The 15,538-nt window shown below is 45.3% G+C and overlaps 1 protein-coding gene and 1 long non-coding RNA gene across 2 annotated transcripts in view; both read left to right on the top strand.

Annotated features, from left to right (window-relative positions):
* Positions 1 to 4,465: 4,465 nt before the first annotated feature.
* LOC138819753 (endogenous retrovirus group K member 6 Gag polyprotein-like) lies at positions 4,466 to 6,354 on the top strand. The gene is made up of 3 exons (XM_070011296.1): positions 4,466 to 4,837; positions 4,986 to 5,130; positions 5,231 to 6,354. The coding sequence occupies exons 1-3, from the start codon at positions 4,466 to 4,468 to the stop codon at positions 6,352 to 6,354; spliced, it is 1,641 nt and encodes a 546-aa protein (XP_069867397.1).
* An 8,770-nt stretch (positions 6,355 to 15,124) lies between these two features.
* The window catches only part of LOC138819755 (uncharacterized), a 30,402-nt gene continuing 29,988 nt past the window's right edge, over positions 15,125 to 15,538 (top strand). Inside the window, exon 1 of the long non-coding RNA XR_011369610.1 lies at positions 15,125 to 15,390. This is a non-coding gene — a long non-coding RNA (uncharacterized lncRNA). The remainder of the gene's footprint in view (positions 15,391 to 15,538) is intronic.

The following is a 15,538-nucleotide window of genomic DNA, read 5'->3' as shown; positions in this document are numbered from 1 at the left end:
AAGCTCTGAATCCAATTCTGGTATACATCAGTGTTCATTTTCCAAAGTATGATCTCATAATTAGCAAATAATAATTAGCAAAATTAGAAAAGTACCTGGATTAACCTTCACTTTTTTTTCCCAATAGTGTGTCTTGAACTCAAGCCTGGGCACTGTCCCTTAGCCCCTCAGGTCAAGGCGAACACTCTACCACTTGAGCCACAGTGCCACATGGGGTCTTTTCATGGTTCACTGTAGATAAGCGTCTAACAGGCTTTCCTTGATTAGGCTGTCTTTGAACTGTGATCTTCAGCTCTCAGCCTCCTGAAAAGCTAGAGTTCCATGTGTGAGCCACTGACATCTCATCTATTGTTTTTGGCAGTCCTTGGGATTGATCTTAGGGCATGGGTACTGTCTCTGAGCTCCTTTTCCTCAAGGTTAGCCACTTAGGCCCCTCCACAGCTTCTGTTTTTTCTGAGTATGTGGCACTGAGGATTAAACCCTGGCATTCCTGCATGCTAGGCGAGCTCTTTACCACTAAGCCACATTTCTAGTCCCACTCTTACAATTTTATCCCTCACTTGCCTATACTCAGGAAAAGATTTCTGACTATAAATCATTGAAAGAAATCCCAATAGGAAGATATTCAAAGATTGCACAAAGCTCATACTTGGGAGAGAGTCTAAACATGTGAAGACTGTGACAAATGCTTCCATTTAATTATGTATTATGTTTCAACACTTAATAAAATATTAATAAAAATGAGTACATATCCTAAATTATTGTATAGAATTTTATTATAGATGTGCAAATTGTAATAAATATTATGTGTATAATAATACTAAATACAATAATCAATCAATAAATGAATACAAGATAAATAAAATACAAAATCAATAATAAAAATCTTAATATGAAATTAACATACATATGTAAGTGTATATCATATATTAAACATGTATAGAAACATTTTTTGCATTGCAGAGCCTTCATTCAGGCCCTGGGAACTCTAGCCTGAATTTCTTTTCCTCAAGGACAGTGAACCTCGCCTTCAACCATGGTATAAAAGAGTTACCTGGTCAGTGATCTCAAATCCTAGCAATGGCAGAAATACTGGCCCCAGTTCCAAGACAGTGACTTTTTTTAAATGGAAACATTTATGGTTACTCAGTTCCATACTGAACATTAAAAAAAAGCAGTGTGGAATTTGTACAGCTATTCAGACATCCTTTCCTTACTTCTAAATTGCTTCTCTGAGAACAACATTGTTTCTCTTTTTTTGTACTTTTTTATTGCAAAAGTGTTTTACAGAGGGATTACAGTTACAGGAGCAAGGTAATGAGTACATTTCCTATTGAGCATTATTGACTCCTCCTTTGTTTTCCCCCTGCCATCCCTTCCCTCCTATCTCCACAACTACTTCCCCTGCCAAGGTCAGTGACTTAGTTTTTCATTTTTGTTTGGCATGGGGTTTGAACTCAAGTAGTGGCAACTGTTCCCTCACATTGCTACAAATTTGTCAACACCCTGAGTTCAAATCCCAGGCTACGAAAAAAAACTGGCAGAAATTCCAAACCAGGGAGCTTTATTTTTTATATAGTTAAATAATTAATATTTTTATTTTTATTTTTTGGCCATCCATGGGGCTTGAACTCACGTCCTGGAAACATTTCCTCAGCTTGGATCTCCCTAGGCTGGGGTACAGTCTCCAGACCCATAGCTGATCCTGAGATCCTAGGCCCAAAGGGCTTGCAGGAAGAAAAAAGAAGCTGGAAAACACAAAAAGTGGTGAGCTGCAGAGGGCTGGCACTTTATGATTTTTTTTTTAGCATGGTGACCATCCTGGATCTGAATGACATGGCTGCAAAGTGGACCTAACCTGCAATTGCTGATGGCTGGTGGGCTATCAGTGAAGCCATAGGCCAACCTGTCAACATAAGCCCTGGGTTCAAATCCCAGTCCTGACACCAATGGCAGGAGAACACAAGAGACTCATTCCTATTCATGGGAATACCAATTGAATGAGTTCATGCATCCGTCTAATCTAAAATTGGATGCAATTGTCCTAGAATGCTGATTGATCTTAGATTGATCTTAACGTATAGTTCATTAAGCATGAAAAGAATAATATTCCTTCAATGGTGGTATAATAAATACCTAAAAGTTGGTAGGAACGTAGTAGGTGTCATTCAATCATAGATAGATGGCTCTGGGACTCTTTAACAATATATATTTATTTGTATACCACTGTCTGCCTATCCATATATCGCTGTTTTGGCCTAAAGTGAGGGTCGATCTCAGCGCCTGGGAAGCACTTGACAGCTTCATTGGCTAGAGGCTCCCATGCTCAAATTCACCCATTCATGAATTGGGCCTGCTAGGCACTGAGTTCTCCATCACTGCCAGGCATGATTGAGAACACATCTAAAATCTAGATTCTATGTGTTAGGATGTAAACAATGTAATAAATGGTATAGGTGTCATCAAATTCAATAAAATAAATGGTGAATAAATGAATAAAACAAGAAATAAAATGAATAAATGCACCAAACACAATATGGACTGAAGATCTGAATGGAAATATAAATCCTATCGTTAAAATGTGTATAAGGAGTATGTTTTCCAGGACTAAGGCTTGAATTGAGTTTCCCTAGGAGGAGGAAATGGCGGGAGATCCTGAGATACTTGTTTCTGGACCTAGAAAGAGTCATGGCATGCGATTGATTTCATCCTTGAATGAGTAGTTCATGCATGATGTGAGTAGGAAATAATATGCAAGACTCATTGGGTATAGATTATTTGTAGAGAAGAGTTAGTAAAAGCACGACAATAATCATCACAGACATGAAATGGATAAATCAGGAAAGATCCAAATATAGGTACTCACAGATTGGATTCCACCACAGGTCACCATCAATCCTACTCTATACAAATATGTACTTATTTGCATTCTACCTTCAGCTTATGAATGGATGACTATTGTGCTCCCCACTCTCCCCCAGGGGGGCTCAAATTCAGGTACTGGGAATGCCTAGCTCCTTCGTTGCTCACAGGCTGGTGTGCTCATGTGGACTCATTCACCAATTGGGCCTGCTAGGCCCCGAGTTCAGATCCCAGCCCTGCCAAAGGATTCATCTTGATGTCAGAAGCCAATTGTTGCATCTGTTTTCCTTTTTTGTGCAAGTCTTGGGTCTCAGCTAGGATGGAGAATGCATGGGCCACCTTCTGGTTATGGGAATAAATTGTTATCCATGTCAGCCCAGTTATACCTGTCATCATATACATAAGAAAATACACAATACATCCATGAATAGCATACAAAATAAACACAATAAGTACACTCAATGAACGATGCAGTCCACACACGAATGTGAATATATATCCCATGTTTCAATGATGCATTGAGCACTATTTTGGCCTCCCTGTGGCTCAATCTCAGTTCCTGGGAAGAGCCCATCTCCTTAGTGGCTCAAAGTCTGGTGTGATCACATGGACTGATTGGGCAGTTGGGCCTCCTAGGCCCCGAATTCAAAACCCAGCACTGCCAAAAATTCACCCTGATGTGAGAAGCCAGTCGCACCTGTTTTCCTGTGCTGTGCAAATTCTGGGTCAGAAGCCAGTTGTTGCACACGTTTTCCTCTCCTGTGAAAGTCCTGAATCTCAACCAAGAAGAGGAATTCATAGGCAACCCTATAACCATAGGAACAGGTTGTCATCCATGTCAGCAAAGTTATACCTGTCACCATATTTAGTAAAATACACAATACCTCCATGAAATAGAGACAAAATAAAGAGAAGTTCACTAAATACAAGATGCTGTTTATGTGGGGAGCCGGGGCGAACGCAATTAGACTCCGCCCACTGCCCACTCCCTTCCAGTGTTGAGGTAAACAACTCCATATTAGGCAGTGCTTGGCGGGACGGTGGGTCCTGGGCTTTGCGCATGCGCGAGCCACGTACAGTCCCCAGCCAATCCCGTGGCACTTGGTGACGGTGAAAGGCAGACGACCAATGATAGGACGACACGTGTCCCTATTCCCTATATAAGCGGCCATTTTTTCTGTGCTCGCTCTCTCGCGCCCAAGCTCTCCTACAACTAAAAGGCTCTCCAATAAAGTGTGATCTGAGAAGACTCCTGGTGTGGTGGTCGTTCTTCCTCGCTGGTCGAGTAGACGGCCGCAACAAGTGGTGCCGAAACCCGGGACCCGTGCGAGAGGCTGAACAGGAGCCAGAACTCAACACACGGAGAGGAGACGTCGGTAAGTATCCCCCCGGAATGCTGTTCACGGTAGATTACTGGTTGCTTGCGTTGCTTCTTCCCTTGTGGTTTGTTTTTTTAGTGGTTCTCTGCGTTTGCCTACATTGTAGCGAACCTGGGAAGGCCTGCCGCTGTTAATAGCAAACAATTGTAAAGCGAAAGTAAAGCCACGGTAGATCACGTGGTTTTCGCCCCGAGAGATAAGTCACTCGTACATAAGGGTGCGACATGGGAAACGGACAAGAGAAGCCCTGCAGCTTAACGGACTTTTATGCACCTCTTCAGGCCTTGTTAAGGCAGCGGGGGCTTAAAGTTTCCAAAGCCACGGTCCAGAAGGTGCTGAGTGATTTTGACAGACAGGCCCCATGGTTCGCAGTTTCGGGAGACCTTACGCTCCCGTGCTGGGATAAGCTGGGTAAGGACCTGGCTAGGGCCCAGGAAGAGGGTCAAGTGACAGGTGCGACTCTCCCCCTGTGGCGAATGATTCGCACTTGCCTTGAGGAGGGTGGTTCTGATCTAATACGGGAGGGGCGTAGGGTTTTGATGCAACACCAGGATAGCCTTTCAGAGTCAGCATCGGAAAGGGAGGAAGAAAAAAAGGCAAAAAAGAAAAAAGAAAAAAGGAAAGGACTCTAGAGAGTCAAAACAGGAGGGACTGCAGCCCTCACAAGCTCAAAAGGAAAAGAGCCTTGACAAAACCCCTGAAAGGGAGACTCCAATAAAAAACTCTTTATACCCTTCACTGAAGGAATTTTCTAATCGGTTCTCCGCCCTACATGTGGAAGGGCGGGACCCACAAAGTGACGTTGAAAGTCACTCAGAGGGAGAGGAAAGTCAGCTCGATCCGGGCGATGCTGAAGATCTAGAAAAGGTAGCAGCCGAGTATGAGGCAGGCAGATATGGGGGGTGGCATGCTCTGACAACAGACCCAAGGCCACGACAAAAGGGAAGCGGCCAGACTGGCCTCTGCCCATCTGCCCCCCCCATACCCAGAAACGGGGAGGAGCCATTTTATAAAAGGCAATACTTGGTCGCGGTTAGCGGCCGCGTTTCCGGTCTTTGAAAATCCTACCACCAATGAGAGAACTTTTGAACCCGTGTCTTATACTCAACTTAAAGATTTAGTTGAAGCAGTCCGATCCTACGGGGTAACAGCTAATTATACTACAGCCCTGCTCTTGAGATTGACCGTACACGCTATGACACCCACTGATTGGTTTGAGGTAGCCCGGACTTGCCTTAATCATGGGCAATACCTAGATTTCCGATCCATTGCCCAGGATAAAGCCCAGGCCCAGTATAGACAAAACATTCGAGATGGGCACCCCGAATGGAACGTGGACATGCTTTTGGGGCTAGGGCCCTATACTGAAAACCAGACGCGGTACCCTATTGAGGTGTATCAACAGGTAAATGCCCTTTTTTACCAATCATGGAGAGCCCTCCCCAATAAAGGGGAAACGGCGGGTCCCTTAACAAAAATTACCCAAGGCCCTAGTGAGCCATTTTCTGATTTTGTTGCTCGCATGTTGGAGACGGCAGAGCGCGTCTTGGGAAACCTAGAGACTGCCATGCTGTTTGTACAACAGATCATTTTTGAGCAGAGTACTAAAGAGTGCCAGCGGGCTATTACCCCAGTAAGAACTCAGAGCTTGGAGGCATGGTTAAAAGCATGCAGGGAGGTTGGCGGTCCCCTAACCAACGCGGGGCTGGCTGCTGCGGTCTTGTCGGCCGCTAAAGCGGCCCGGGATAACAGCAAAAAGGGATGCTTTCGCTGTGGCCAGTTAGGCCACTTTAAGCGACAATGCCCTCAGAAGGAAAAACTTCCCCAGGAAGTGTCCCGACCCGCTAGGACCCCTGGGGTGTGCCCTCGATGTAAAAAAGGGAAGCATTGGGCTAATGAGTGCAGGTCAGTCAGAGACATTAATGGCCACCTTATTCCCCAGGCCAACAAAGATGTTAACCCAGATCAGGATCAAAAAAACGGGATGGGGGGCCCCCGTCCCCAGGGCCCGAAAATTTATGGGGCAGCTCAGGATCTGACTCCCAACCCACAAGGAGGGCAACCACAGGCTCAGCAGGGTTGGACCTCTGTGCCACCTCCCGACTGGTATTAACACAACAAATGGGAGTCCAGGTCATGGAGACAGACATGACAGGACCCTTAGATAAAGGCACTGTGGGAATAGTCTTAGGACGTTCCTCCTCTACAATGAAAGGTTTGATCATTTTTCCGGGAGTTACTGACCCGGACTATACGGGGACTATTAAGGTCCTCTGCCATGTCCCCCATGGGGTGGTGTCTATTTCCCCCGGGGACAGAATTGCACAGCTTCTGCTTTTGCCTTCCCTTCATGACAACTTCACTGCAAAGGCGATAGAGAGGGGAGATAAGGGGCTAGGCTCCACTGGAGTTGACCTAACATGCCTATCTATAACCTTAGACCAGAGACCCATGCTAACTCTCCAGGTGGAAGGGAGAAGATTTGAGGGACTGGTGGATACAGGGGCAGATCGAAGCATCATCCAAAGAGGAGAGTGGCCAAAGCAATGGCCAACTCAGAAATCCTCCCAGACCTTACAAGGGCTGGGCTATGCCGATGCCCCACAGTTAAGTGCAAAGGAATTGACTTGGAGAACAGACGAAGGCCAGGTTGGAAAAATGCAGCCATTTGTGGTAGACGTTCCTGTCAATCTTTGGGGGAGAGATGTGCAGCAGCAGCTAAAGTTGACCTTAACAAATGATTATTCTGAGGCCAGCCAAAACATGATGAAACAACAAGGATTTGTGCCCGCCCTAGGGCTCGGTCGGCGTCTCCAAGGATGCAAGGAGCCGATGGAGCCGCTCCCCAAACAGGATCGAAAGGGTTTGGGTTTTTCTTAAGGGCCTCTGAAAATAAAGCTTCCAGCACAGGTGCGGTGCCCATACCTTGGTTAACGCAAAAGGCAGTGTGGGTTCCACAGTGGCCCCTCTCTCGAGAAAAGTTGGAAGCGGCACAAACTCTTGTCCGGGAACAGCTACAGTTGGGGCATGTTGAGCCTTCAGTGTCATCTTGGAATACCCCAATCTTTGTGATCAAAAAGGCCTCCGGAAAATGGAGATTATTGCATGACCTTAGAGCAGTAAATGCCCAGATGCAAATTATGGGACCCATCCAAAGGGGACTTCCACTGCTCTCGGCATTACCTAGAGAGTGGCCTATCTTGGCTTTAGACATTAGGGATTGCTTTTTTCCCATACCTCTTTATGAGAAGGATAGGGAGCGCTTTGCCTTTACTTTGCCCTCTGTTAATCATGAAACCCCGGATGCTCGCTATCAGTTGAAAGTCCTCCCCCAAGGGATGGCTAACAGCCCAAAAATTTGTCAATTGTTCGTGGGGGCTGCATTAACCCCTGTTAAGGAAAAATTTCCAAAGGTGCGGATTGTCCATTATATGGATGATATCTTGTTGGCTGCTCCCTCGGTAGAGACTCTTCATGAGGCATTTGGGCAGGTAACGGAGACCTTAGCTGATAAAGGATTAATTATTGCCCCTGAGAAGGTTCAGCAGACTAGTGTCGTTCAATTTTTGGGAACCGTTGTTTCTCCTACTGAGGTCAAACCACAAAAACTTTCCATTCGGACTGATCACCTTAAAACACTTAATGATTTTCAACAATTGGCAGGGGATATTAATTGGATAAGGGGGTTTCTTAATCTCCCTCGGTCAGAGCTGTTACCCTTGTTTGCTATTTTGGAGGGCGACCCTGAAGTCACCTCCTCTAGATCCCTGACACCTTTAGCACTAAATTCCCTACAAAAGGTTGAGGCAGCTTTGTCTAGGGCTCAACTTTCACGGGTTGATTTAAACTTACCTATTGATTTATGTATATTGAAAACAAAAAATTATCCCACGGGGGTTCTTTGGCAAAATGGCCCCTTATTGTGGCTCCATGGTAATTCTGTGGGAGCAAAAACTGTTCAATATTTTCCTGAATTAGTGGCAAAACAGGCAATTTTGGGTATGAAGTATTGTTTGATACACTTTGCAAAAATTCCAGATAAATTGATTATTCCCTACACCCGTGAGCAAGTTGAAATTTTAGCAGCCACATTGGATATGTGGGCAATTCTTGTTTGCTCATTTCCAAATGTAATTGATAATCATTATCCTAAGCATCCTCTGCTTGCCATAGTTAACAAAAATTTAGTGTATTTTCCTGTTGTCACTTCAAAGGAGCCCTTGGTTGATGCTCTGACCATCTTTACGGATGGATCAAAATCCGGACAGGGTGCCTTTTTTGTTCAAGGACACAAACAGCTGGTAGTTTTTAATTTTCGGCCGAATGTCCCACAGGCTGTTGAATGTTTAATTGTGCTTGAAGTTTTTAAAAGATTTGATCAACCTTTTAATTTGTTTTCGGATTCATTATATGTTGTAAATGCCGTTGCCTTTCTTGAAGTTGCTGCTTCAGTTAAGCAGGCCAGTACAATTTCTAATGTTTTGTTACAGATTCAATCCTTTATTTTAAACAGAAAATACCCTTTTTATATTGGACATATTCGTGCCCACTCTATGTTGCCGGGCCCAATGACAAAGTGTAATGATTTGGTGGACCAGGCAACTCGGGCTGTGGCTCTGGTTGCTGCTGATCCTGTAGAATTGGCAAAAGACTTTCATAGATTGTATCATGTACCTGCTAATACCCTTAGGAAAAGATATAATTTGTCCAGGCATGTGGCAAGAGATATTGTTAAGGCCTGTAAATCTTGTGTTACCTTTCTTCATCCTCCCCATGTGGGGGTAAACCCCAGGGGGTTGAGACCAAACGCCCTATGGCAAATGGATGTTACTCATCTGACGGAATTTGGTAAATTGAAATATTTACATGTGTCTGTGGACACCTTTTCTAGTGTCATTCATGCCACACCTCTGGCAGGAGAAAAGGTGTCCCACGTCAGAATACACTGCTTGGAAGCTTGGGCAGCTTGGGGAAAGCCCCTTAGACTCAAGAGGGATAATGGCCCTGCTTATACTTCCCATGGTTTTCGCGCCTTTTGCGCACAAATGCAGGTTGCCCACACCACCGGATTGCCCTACAATCCTCAAGGACAAGGTATAGTGGAAAGAGCTAATCGAAGCATAAAAGAAGTGCTTCAAAAACAAAAAGGGGGAGTTGCTGAGTCTGCGTCCCCCAGGGAAAGACTTTCTCTTACACTCTTTACCCTCAATTTTCTGATTTTAAATGACAATGATCAGTCTGCCGCAGATCGGCATATGACAAGAGACTCCATGGATACTAAAGACATGGTCATGTGGAAGGATGTTATTAATAACAAATGGTATGGACCGGATCCGGTAATAACGAGATCCAGGGGAGTTGTTTGTGTTTTTCCACAGGATCAAGAAGTACCTCACTGGGTCCCGAGTCGGCTGACGCGGCTGGTCCTACAAGGTCAAGAAAAAATTGAACAAAATGACCAGGCTCCTGCTGTTGGTGATACAATTGATGATCAAGACTCATCTCAGCAGGGAGGAACACAGATGGGCAATTCTGTTGGCGTTCCCGAGGCCGCTGCCGGTTCGACATGATGCGAGACTTTTTCCCCGCCTGTTTGGCACCAATAGGACCATGGACCTTCCGTATCTTTTGTTGGACCCAGAGGAAGCCCCCATTGGGGAAAATAGATCCTTCCACTTGGGGGGGAGTCTTTGTTTTCAGTTAGTGAAAGACAAGTCGGCTCCCTCCTTTTCCCCATGCATTTTGCTTTTATCTCAGACTGCAGGCTGGTTTGATGTTCCCCACGGCGGCGGCCCCTGTAAACAGTCCAATGCCACTTGGTTTTCCGGCTGGTGGCCGGCAAAGCGTCAGGAAAAGGGTTTGCCTAGCTTTCCAAAGTGGGCCCCCTTTTGCATGGGTTGGCACTCTGGAGACACTTGGCCCTGGACGGGCTGTCAATCCCGTACGGGGGCCTGGGTTACGCAAGACCAAACCTTTTATTTCTCCCCCGGCATTAGCACAAGTTTTAATCAAACCTATAAGGGAAAGAATTATACTGACCAAAACCCTTCACAGGCCTATGTTTCCAATCCATTTGATATTTGGTTGCTGTGTGGCGTAAAAGGCAGTTGTATAAATTTAGAGCCTATGGCAATGATAGGAGGGGGAAAGATTGGAGTGAGTCGGTTTGGGTGGAGCACTTCCAAACCTTGGGCCTTTTGGGATCCAGAGATCGAGAGCCCTACCAGGACCGATAGCGTTGTCGCTTGGTCATCCACCGTGGGTTGTGGGGGGGATGGAGTTCAACCATATTATAATATTAGCTATAAGGCTACCCCAGTCTGTGTTTATCCCCCTTTTGTTTTTATAGTCAGTGACAAAGGTCTGCAGACCTGTACTAATGATTCTTGTTTTTATACTTCATGCTGGAAAGCTTCTAAATATGAGTATGCGCTTATTGCTCGCATTCCTCGCTGGGTGCCAGTACCTGTTAAAGCTTCCAGTGCCTTGACCCTTTTACGCCAAAAAAGAGATTTCGGCATTACTGCTGCCGTGGTGACAGCTATTTCGTTAGCTGCCGTGGGAGCTGCAACGGCAGCTGTTGCCATGGGGCAATCAATACAAATGGCACAAACGCTAAATGACCTTTCTGCCAATACAGCACATGCTTTGGATGTACAACAAGGGATTAATTCACAATTGAGGGGAGGGCTGATGGTGGTTAATCAGAGGATTGATTTAGTCCAAGAACAGGTAGATACGTTGTGGCAGATTGCCCAGCTGGGATGTCAGTGGAAGTATGAGGGGTTATGTGTAACAAGCGTACAGTATAACAACGCTACGCAGGCTGCAAACTTGTCTAAGCAGTTGTCAAGTTATCTTCTAGGTAACTGGTCTGGCGAGTTTGATGATATGCTTGACCAGCTGAGGATTGCCATTGTGACCGTAAACTCTACACGCGTGGACCCTAAATTCGTGGAGGGACTTCAATCTTGGATCTCCTCTGCTGTTTCCTGGTTTAAGGAGTGGGTGGGAGTTGGATTATTTTTGGCCTGCTGCTTGGGAGGATGCGTGGTCTGCCTATGGTTGGTCTGTCGCCTTCGAGCCCAAACCAGAAGGGACAAGGTTGTTATCTCACAAGCATTAGCCGCTTTGGAGAGTGGATCCTCACCCCAGATCTGGCTGTCGGCTCTGAGAGGCAATTAAGCCTTACCATTTTGCATAGCCTTAGCACCCCGAGGGATCAGGGGATCCCATTGCACCGGGACAGGTATGCAACTTGCAATTTGGGACAGGGTGCGAGGCAAGTGCACTGCACTTGAGGAGGACCATCGCCTCAAGAAGAGCATGTTGGGTTGCATGTGGGATGATGCCCAAGATCCCACCTCTGCAAAAAGGCATCGGACGGGCCTGGTCATCACTGGGGAAGGCGCCCCTCAGGCGAAGACCAGTGCAAGGTCCTCTCATTAATGTTTTAGACAGAGGCCCAACCTCTACTCTTACCTGTCGCCAAAAAACAAAAAGGGGGAACTGTGGGGAGCCGGGGCGAACGCAATTAGACTCCGCCCACCGCCCACTCCCTTCCAGCGTTGAGGTAAACAACTCCATATTAGGCAGTGCTTGGCGGGACGGTGGGTCCTGGGCTTTGCGCATGCGCGAGCCACGTAGAGTCCCCAGCCAATCCCGTGGCACTTGGTGACGGTGAAAGGCAGACAACCAATGATAGGACGACACGTGTCCCTATTCCCTATATAAGCGGCCATTTTTTCTGTGCTCGCTCTCTCGCGCCCAAGCTCTCCTACAACTAAAAGGCTCTCCAATAAAGTGTGATCTGAGAAGACTCCTGGTGTGGTGGTCGTTCTTCCTCGCTGGTCAAGTAGACGGCCGCAACATGTTTAGACATGTATATCAATATAGATTGTATGTTTAAATTATGAATTTATGACTATACTGGATGACTCTGGGGATCAATGTCAGATCCTGGGAATGGCCTACATCCTTAGTTGCTCACAGGTTGGTGTGTTCACCTTGACTTCTTAGCCAATTGGTCCTACTAGGACCTGAGCTAAGATCCCAGCACTACCAACAAGTGGGTTGTGGAGTAAAAAGCCAAGGGTGAAATTGTCTTCCTTTCTTTGAATATCATTTGTGAACCTGAGAACACTGACAAGATGGAGAACATTTATACAAATCTAGATGGTCTCTGATAGGATGTCATCAATGTAATAAACGGAATGGGTATCATCATAGTATAATCAATGGTAAATAAATGAATAAAACAAAAAATTCAAGGAATAACCACACACATGTATGGACTGAACATCTATAGGTAAGTATAAATCCTATCTTTACAATGTATATAAATATTATGTTTCCAGGGCTGGGGCTTGAATTTAGGACTAGTAAACAGGCCTGACTTTCTTATCTTCAAGTACAGTGATCTTCCCTTTCATCCACATTGCTGCTGATTTACCCAGATCCTGAGTTCAAATCCAAAGTCTAGAAGAATATACATCATGAATTGCAAGGGAGGGAGCTAAATTTTTTATTTTACTTTTCTCAGTACGGGCTTGAAGTCAGGTTGTGGCAACTGTGCCTCAGGTTCAATCACCCTAGGCTGGGGTGCAGCCACTAGACCTACAGCTGCTTCTGGGATCCTAGACCCCCTGGTCTTGCAGAGAAAGCAATGCACAGAAAAAATGTGGCCTTTTTATATTTTCTTCCTTTGCACGGTGATCCTCATGGCTCTGAATGACACTGTTGCAAAAGGTACTTCACCTTGCATTGCTGAGGGCTGACAGACTATCTGGGAATCCATAGGCCCACGTGGCAACATAGGCCCTGATGTCAAATCCCCCTCCTAACACCAATCAACGGCAGGAAATACTAAGAAAATGGTTCCCATCCATAGGAAGAACAATGGAATGTTATCAATGTCAAAGTTCAATGAGTTGATCATGAATGATGCTCCTATAAATTTAGACAGCATCATTTCAGGAGGCTAATTGATTTTATTTAATATTTGTGAAGCATAAAAAGAGTATTATTACTTAAAGGAACACAATAATTTCAGGACACTGATTGATTTCTTTAATAGTGTAAGGATGAAAATAATAACATTAATTACATGGATGCATGATTAATACCCAGGAATTGGAAGGAATGTAGTCTATATAACTGAATAATATATAGACATCTCTAAAAACTATAAAAATACATATTTATTAGCTTTCTGCCATCTGCCTGTCAATCTGTTCTTATTTTGCTAACACCTGTGGCTTGATCTCAGGCCCTGGGAACAGCCTGTCAGCTCAGTTTGCCCCAGGATGGCATGGTAACCCTCACCCATTCATGAATTGGGCCTTGTAGGCTTGTAGGCCATGAGTTCAGATGCTAGCACTCCCCAAAAATGAATTATGGAATAAGAAGTTGATCGTGACACATGTTTTCTTTTTCTGTGAATGTCCTGGGTGTCAGGTATGAAGTGGAATACATATGCAGACCTGTATCTTATGTAATCAATGTAATCAATTTTTATGTGCCATAATAGTAAAAATAAATGGTCAATACATGAATAAAACAAAAAAAATAACTGCACTGAATGCAATATGGAGTCAATATATGTATATAAATATAAATCATATGTAAATTGTACATGAATAGGATGTTTTCTAGTGGTGGTGATCTATTTCAGGCCTAAGGAACAGACTTGAATTTCTTGACTTCAAGGAGGCCAGTTTCCCCTTCCCACACACTGCAAGAGAGTTACCAAGTCCATAGGTTCCAATCCCATTCCTGGCAGAAAAATGGCACCTTTATATTATGTAATAGAATAGTAATTCTTAGGTATTGCATTATGATTCCGTATTATGAATGTGATTGTTTAAATGCTTCATAAACATTAACTCACATCGATCAGTTTCCTATAACATAATTGTATATAATTTTTATTTATTTATTTATTTTTTTTGTCGGTCGTGGGGCTTGAACTCTGGGCCTGAGCGCTGTCCCTCAGCTCTTCAGCTCAAGGCGAGCACTCTACCACTTGAGCTACAGCGCCACTTCCGGTTTTCTGGAGGTTTATTGGAGATAGGAGTCTCACGGTCTCTCCTGCCCGGGCTGGCTTTGAACCTCGATCCTCAGATCTCAGCCTCCTGAGTAGCTAGGATTACAGGCGTGAGCCACCAGCGCCCGGCAATTGTATATAATTTTATCATAGAATCATTCAGGAACTGCTCTTTCAATCAGGACATACATTATATTCCATTGGTAATCATATGGACAGGATTAAGTTTCTTAGGATCTCCTTCCATTTGGAAGTGGCAGAACCAGGATTCCATCTATGGGCTACAGCTCCCACCACTTAAATCCGAGGATAGGGAGCTCACCAGTCTGTCCAAGAACATCAGTAAGACCAATGATTAGGCACTCACCAGTGGCTCTCAGCAGTCTTCCTTGATACTTACAAGGCTGTGATGGGAGGATCATGGTCGAAGTCACCCTAGGCAGGAAAGTCCAACTTCAGTGCCAACAAAGCCAAAATCCCTATGGCTCCAGTGTGGAAGGCTAGCCTTGAGCCAAAGCAGCTCACAGACTGTGCCCATATCCTCAGTTCAACGTCTGGGACTGGGAACAAACAGACATACACAACAATCTGTGTGGTCATCCCGCTAAAGCAGGTTACCCTCTTGTCTCCAACTGAATTGGACATTGTTCCCCAGGAAAAGGACTGGGGGAGCTGCTATCTCCTTGACTCCGCCCATGCTGCTTGCATCACAGGATTCTGGCCACACCCCAATTATTTCATGGTTCTTTCTGACCAATGAGATACAAGAATGGTGGCCACGCTCACATTCCATGCTGCCAGGTAGCACCGGGATTCCCTCTGTTAGTTTACACCACTACCAGCAGTTGAGGAAGGTAGAGATGGCTGAGTGGTGAGGAAGAGACTCAAGGCAACTTTGGAATTTTGAACGAAAATGATATGGCTGCCCATGCCCCAGTGCCCTCCCTGCCCATGGTTCAGGATTTCAGACATCAGGCAATACCCTGCCAGGCCGCGTAAAGCCCAACCTGGTCCCTGGCTCTGAGGCCATGTGTCTGAAATGCAACTGCCATCACTGCTCGCCCCACCTGGAGCAGCCTCAAGCAACTTTTCACAGCAGCACATGTGAGTGGCTGGCCCAAAACTACCCCTACCCCGGGTCAGACACCCTTCTGGGGGCACCATGACCTCCTACTTCTGTCCAATCCCTGGCTCTGAGAAGCCACCTTTCTGTTTGGGGCATTCCTGAAACAGAGCCTCAATATATGCTCTG

The sequence above is a fragment of the Dipodomys merriami genome, unplaced genomic scaffold (assembly GCF_024711535.1).
Source record: "Dipodomys merriami isolate MVZ:Mamm:240054 unplaced genomic scaffold, mDipMer1.0.p SCAF_815, whole genome shotgun sequence".
In the NCBI taxonomy this organism is placed as follows: Eukaryota; Metazoa; Chordata; class Mammalia; order Rodentia; family Heteromyidae; genus Dipodomys; species Dipodomys merriami.
The sequence above is the reverse complement of the archived record's forward strand: the minus strand, read 5'-3'. Positions and strand labels throughout refer to the sequence as shown.

Coding starts and splice junctions, on each gene's coding strand:
- LOC138819753 (XM_070011296.1), top strand. CDS start 4,466: ATGGGAAACGGACAAGAGAAGCCCTGCAGCTTAACGGACTTTTATGCA. Junction 4,838..4,985: donor AAAGGGAGGAAGAAAAAAAG/GCAAAAAAGAAA, acceptor CCTTCACTGAAG/GAATTTTCTAATCGGTTCTC. Junction 5,131..5,230: donor AGCAGCCGAGTATGAGGCAG/GCAGATATGGGG, acceptor CCCCATACCCAG/AAACGGGGAGGAGCCATTTT.